The sequence below is a fragment of the Nematolebias whitei genome, chromosome 22 (genome assembly GCF_014905685.2).
Source record: "Nematolebias whitei isolate Nwh7 chromosome 22, NemWhi1, whole genome shotgun sequence".
Classification (NCBI taxonomy): domain Eukaryota; kingdom Metazoa; phylum Chordata; class Actinopteri; order Cyprinodontiformes; family Rivulidae; genus Nematolebias; species Nematolebias whitei.
This window is the reverse complement of record NC_056519.1, coordinates 21373487-21379496: the sequence shown is the minus strand read 5'-3', so window position 1 is coordinate 21379496 and position 6010 is coordinate 21373487. Positions and strand designations below refer to the sequence as shown.

The window sequence follows — 6010 nt, the reverse complement described above, 5'->3', positions numbered from 1 at the left end:
AAAAAAAAAAAAGCTGCACTTGCAGTACAAATTTTTAACCTCTGTCTTTAGAAAATAGATTCACCTGTTCTTGAGTCTAAAATCCAGGATGACTTAGTTACTGATGTGACATCAGTAGGCAGATAAAACAAGGATAACATTATTTATAATATTACCGTAGTTTAATTTTGTTTTTGAAAGTTGTATTTGTGGTAAGAATGGCAGCGTTATTAAGCAACAATAGTTTAATTATCTAAAAAAAATTATGTTATTTTTTTTTCTTTTCATTTTTGTATTTTTTCAGGCATGTTTAGAGGCTAACCTCTCAATTTATTTTATTTTTAAAACAGGACATCAGCATGGCTTCACAAATCCCCTGAAAATGTTGGTATTAAAGCCCACAAGTAGACATCCTGTGTTCTTTGCATTGATGACATTGATTTTGACAGGCTCGTGCACACACGTATATACTTTCCCATGCCTGTAAGCAGACTGTCAGGTGTAATTCGTCTGTATGACAGAAGTTTGAAGTCCTGTGCCAAGACGCCTGAACTACAGCAGACCAAAAGAAAAAGATTAATATTATCGCTGCTTTCACAATGATAATATTGCATCTTGTATTTGAAATAAACTCAGTGCTTGCTGATTGAATGAGTGCTGTAGTGTAAGGTAGAACAATAAAGCCCCTTTTCCACAGCTCCTCTTCAGCACGGTTCGACTCGGCTTTGTACGGTTCCAAGGCTTTTTCCACTAGCAATTTTTCAAGAAACCGGCCCCTTTTTCAGGACCCATTTCTCTAGGGTACCAAGCGAGCCAAGCTGGCACCAAAACGTGATGTCAGAACACTGTCACTGATTGGTCAGGGGGCGGAGTCACTGGATCTTTGAGAAAATTTCACAACATCCCGATTCTACGTCATCCGATCAGTGAAGATTAAAAATAAATGAACTGTGCCGGCTTTATCATAAAATCCTGTTTTCACTTTAATGACTTTATTAAATAATCTGTTAAAGTTAACTCGGCTGAAAAATCATACAAAGACAAAATTATTGGATCTCTCAGGAATATTTCCCTCAAACATGTTTAAAGAAGAGATACAGCTTTCAGTTCAACTTATAATATAACCCACAGATGTACAGATCACAAAACAAGAATTAAACTTTAAAACAAAGCTAAAATAAAATAATCTGTATACAAGAAACAAAAACACATATCTAAATTGAACAATAAAAGTAGACACAATGAGTGCAAATATACCAAATGATGAAGAAAAGGTATAACATTTTAAATGTAGATGTTTCTGTAATGGTGAACTAAAGTTCATTAAAAGTTTATTAGCATGATTTATATATATATATTGTTTAATTTGATCATTTTGATAATTTGCATTCTTTTTAATTTACCAGAAACTTCAAAATAAATTCTCTCCCTGTACTGAAACCTGTTTCAGGATCTCACCCCCACCAGCTGGTGAGGCGCGTGACGTCAGTTTGAACCCCACCCACTAGAACCGTTACTGAAAGTATAATGGCAACACAACGTCTGTCGTACCGAGCCGAGTCGAACCGTGCTGTACCGGTACTAAATGTGCTAATGGAAAAGGAGCATTTGTTGGTACCCCGCTCCAAAAGCAAACAGAAAAATGTCGACTTTCGTGAAACATACTTTATTTCAAGTAAATATGAGACATCAAACTCGTGCTTACATGGATATAAGGTAAAATTAATTGTCGTCCCACATTTGTTTACACCTGAAAACTGTTTAAAACATACAGAAAGTAAAGATATTTATGATTAAAGCACAAACACTTGACTCACAGGGGACTAAAGTTAAATGGAGATGCACATCTCTTATGTTACATCCCACAAAGATACGGATGAGATGAAAAAGTAGCAGAAATGCACACAAAGTCCATTCAAGCTTAAAACAAAGTCCTGAACTCACCAAGAAGACGATGTTGGTGTTCTGGTAAAGAGCTCTTGCCACACAGATTCTCTGCCTCTGACCTCCGCTCAGATTGATGCCCTGAAACAAAAACACAGCAGGAAACATCAGCTCAGCATCAGAACATGAAGAACATTAACTTACCGAGTAAAAAGATAACAGTAGGCGGTGGTATGTTTTCATACCCTCTCCCCGATCTCAGTTTGATCTCCGTACGGCAGCAGGTCGATGTCCGGTTGAAGAGAGCACGCATCAATCACCGCTTTGTACCTGAACAACAACACAACACCGCCTGATGGAGTTAATGTCAAGAACTGCTTAAAATGAGTAAATAAATAAAATAGCTGAAACAACATGAAGGACAGGTTACAAAATAAAATGGTAGAGAACTTCTGCTTTGAGCACGTGATAGGAATGTGTGCGTGGAAAAAAGATTTGTATTATGTATTGTTGAATTTTGACTGGACGTTTCTTCCTCTCAGCTAATTGGTCAATGTCCTGTCAATCACAGATTTAACCCAATCAGAGAACAGACGGGTTGGGCTGTCAGGGTGGCGCTACACTGAGTGGCAGGTTCTGGAAGAGTGGTGCATATAGAAGATGGAGGACGGCGCCTGCACTAGAGTTGCATTCAGGCCTAAAATATCCGGCCCGGCCCAAACCCATATACGTTTTTCTGAACCTGGCCCAAAACCGACCAAATAACTGCAATTAAGAGGCCCCAACCTGAAAACAAAACAAAACAAACAAACAAAACAAAATTTTTTTAAAAATACTGGTAAGCATTTACTGCTTTTGTAAGCAAATCAGTTTGACATGGTTTAAAAACGTATTTCAAAGAAAGGAAGATTTATGATTTATTGTTTATTAACAAGAGTCAGTGGATTATTATAGTCATTATAATATTATAGTTATTATAGTTCTTAACGGTCAGCAAACACACACAGCTGATGATCTGGTTGTCCATTTGTAACAACCCGGCCCCAAATAAGGTAAAAGGGGGATTAATTACATAAAACGCTAATGAAGTCATGGGCAGTGCCTGGAGCTGATATGCTAATATTTTATATTTGTTGAGGTGTAGGAATAACCAAGTAAACAAAAAATAATTTACACTCACAGGCAAAGAGCTCTCATAAATAAACTAATAATAGATTGGCTATTTAAGGCAGTTAACACAATTTAATCAAACCATCAAACTCCACAAATGATTCCATATCAACACATGAAATCCCATAAACCCCATTAATAAAAAACAAGCTGATCAAACTTTCAGTCCAACTATTCTTTTTGAAGGAAAGTTCGTTTTCAAGGAGGATGAGGGAAACGCCCACTCAATCTAGGCGTCGGCACGCTGAAATAAAAATAAATTATCTCACCTGATCTCAATGTGCACTTTAGCGTGCCTCCCCTGCAGTCCTGGGTAAAAAATAATCCACTGGAATGTGTGCCCATACTTTTAATTTACAATTTCATGGGCAGCAAATATTTCCTTTGAGTCTTGACATTTGTGCACACATATATCTTCATCTTTTTTAAATCTTTTAATATCATAAACTGTAGACAAGTTTTATGTTCAAGAACATTATTCTGAAACTGTTCATCTATTTTTAAAAGCAGTTTTTCAGAAAATGGTCCTCTGACCATCTTTACTATTTAGAGATTCAGCCTCCCTAAAATGTTCTTTTTAGTCCTTTTACTGACCTGATAGTTATTAATTTAATAAAATAATAACCCTCTCTGTTTCTTACTCTCTGTTATTTACTTTCATAGCATTTTGTTGCTCGTGCTAACGCTGTGCCGTGTCGCTCCCATTAAATTTAAAATCACTTTCCTTTTCTAAAATATGTACTATTTATTTCAACTTGTTTACCATGTTCCATTGTGAAATATGAATTTATGAGCTGAGCAACTTTATTTTTTTGGCATTCTGTTTAAGAAACTTGGGAATTGAGCAAGCACATAGCCTGACACTTTCTCAGTAGTGGATTGGCTCTAGGCTCCCGGTATGCAAGAATCACACGCCCCCGTGTGAGAATATACACGTCTTCAGCCGCACCTTCCTCAGACTAGAGAACTTGTGACCTAGTAGACATGTATCTTGTCTAGGCTTTTGATTCCACTTTATTTTTTGAAAATCCGCAACACGTTAAAAATTCCTGATATACACTTGTCAGCTTTTTTGGAGTGTCTTGTTCCATATTCACCCAAACCATTAAGAAAATTTTGAGCATCAGTTATTTGCTTTTGTTAGACGCTAATAAGACATTTTTCATTTATGTACAAAGAAAGTTATCTCTGTGGGACTTGGTCCATTTTTCTCACGTTACATTATCTGCTAAATATGATCACAGCCATAGGCATCACTCACAACATTTATATGTGAAGTGGACGTGTTCCCCTCACATAAAAAAAAAAATACTAGTTTGGAAACCTCCTCACATTTACCATGAAATATTCGTTCAACCAGCGCTGTTTCTATTTCTTCGTTGACAAATCCATTCCACTTAAATTAATAGGAGAATACTCAATCCACTAAAAGTCCACTCCAGGTTTTCCTGGTTACCAAGAACAACTCACCACACCGCATGCGGTGTTTCTCCTCGGTTACTTGGCTTGGCAGGGCGCTCATCTCTTCAGAGGTTTTTGTCAGAGGGGCAGAGGGAGGGGGGGGAGACACCTCGGTGTTGTGAGCTAGCTTAGCATTATGTTAATGCCGGCTGTGGTTGCCCGATCTGTTAAGGAAGCCGATTCGTAGTGTAGCTCATTTGCACATGCATTGAATATGCTAGATTAACGAAAATGTATTGAAAACAATTACTTGATATTAATAAAATATATTTATGAAACATACCATATTTATTATTAATTAAAATATCTCTTTCTTTAAATTAATTAATTTTCCTAGACAATGTTATAATTCTGTTTATGAATGAGAACTGTCAATTTACTTAGAAAAATAAGTGCTCTATCTCTGCTGATCATGTTGCTAATTTACAATACTCGGATTTCCGTTAAAATCATCGACATATTTACATCATGGTTAAAATTATATGCAGCTTCACCAGTGAGCGGCGCTGTTTCACCATGGAAATAATTAATTCTGTATCTAGCAGGGTTTTCTTATTCAGCCCAGGCTGGGGGTCAGGTCTAATGTGTCACATATCTTAACCAAAGACGTAAATATGTCAATGCAAGTGGCGTATATTAGCAACATGAAGATCAGCGGAGATAGAGCTCGTACTTTTCTAAGTAAATTAAGACAGTTCTTATTCAAAAACAACGGCGATCCATGCGACCCGGAAGTATTCTTTTTAGCACATGCGCAAATGAGCTGACAATACGGATTGTGCTTCCGTAATAGATGGGGGAATGACACAGACAGTTGTTGATCAGGGTGGGGTGGGGGTGGGGGTGGGGGTTAGAATGCGTGAGAGAAGCAGAGAACGATATCTGTAGCATCTTAGCTAGCACATCTGTATTGCACGCCGCTAGCTTAGTGCTATGTTAGTGCTGGCAGTTGTTGATGAAGGTAGTAGTGGGGTGGGGTGAGGGGTTAGAATGTGCTAGAGAAGTGGTGCATGCTCTATTTACACAAGGGGAGCTGTTGGTCAGGCTACTTCTTGTTGTGCTATGCTCTCTAAGATTGTTAGCGAATCAAGTGTTTATGTATGTAGGTAAACGTAGATGTTTAAAAAACCATTAAAAATACACCAGAATGCAGGAAAATGCATCTATTTTATACAAAATTTTCTTGGGGAGGACCCCCAGACCCCCCCACCAGTCTGCCCCCCCATATTACAAATACTTCTGATGCCAATGATTATAGCAAATGTGTGGTGACAACTTTCACAGTCAGAAAAATACTCTTTATATCTGCTGCTGTGTGTTGGTAGATGTTTACCTCTGTTTGTTGAAAGGGCTGCCAAAGGTGATGTTTTCCTCCACTGTAGCGTTGAGCAGCCAGGACTTCTGGGCAGCGTAGGCCACAGAGTTTCTGTTCTTACTGGGTGCATTGTGGGGAAACAGAGGCAACAACAGACATGGGGTCAGAACTACAAGATCCATCGTTGTAAAGCTTCATAAA

General features: G+C 37.9%; 1 protein-coding gene across 1 annotated transcript in view; it reads right to left on the bottom strand.

Annotated features, from left to right (window-relative positions):
• The window catches only part of LOC119428527 (ATP-binding cassette sub-family C member 9-like), a 38812-nt gene that overhangs the window by 11563 nt on the left and 21239 nt on the right, over positions 1–6010 (bottom strand). The window contains exons 8-10 of the mRNA XM_037696208.1: positions 5828–5929; positions 2109–2193; positions 1924–2004 (exon numbers count right to left, since the gene is read on the bottom strand). Of these exons, the coding sequence (XP_037552136.1) occupies positions 1924–2004; positions 2109–2193; positions 5828–5929 (268 nt within the window). The remainder of the gene's footprint in view (positions 1–1923; positions 2005–2108; positions 2194–5827; positions 5930–6010) is intronic.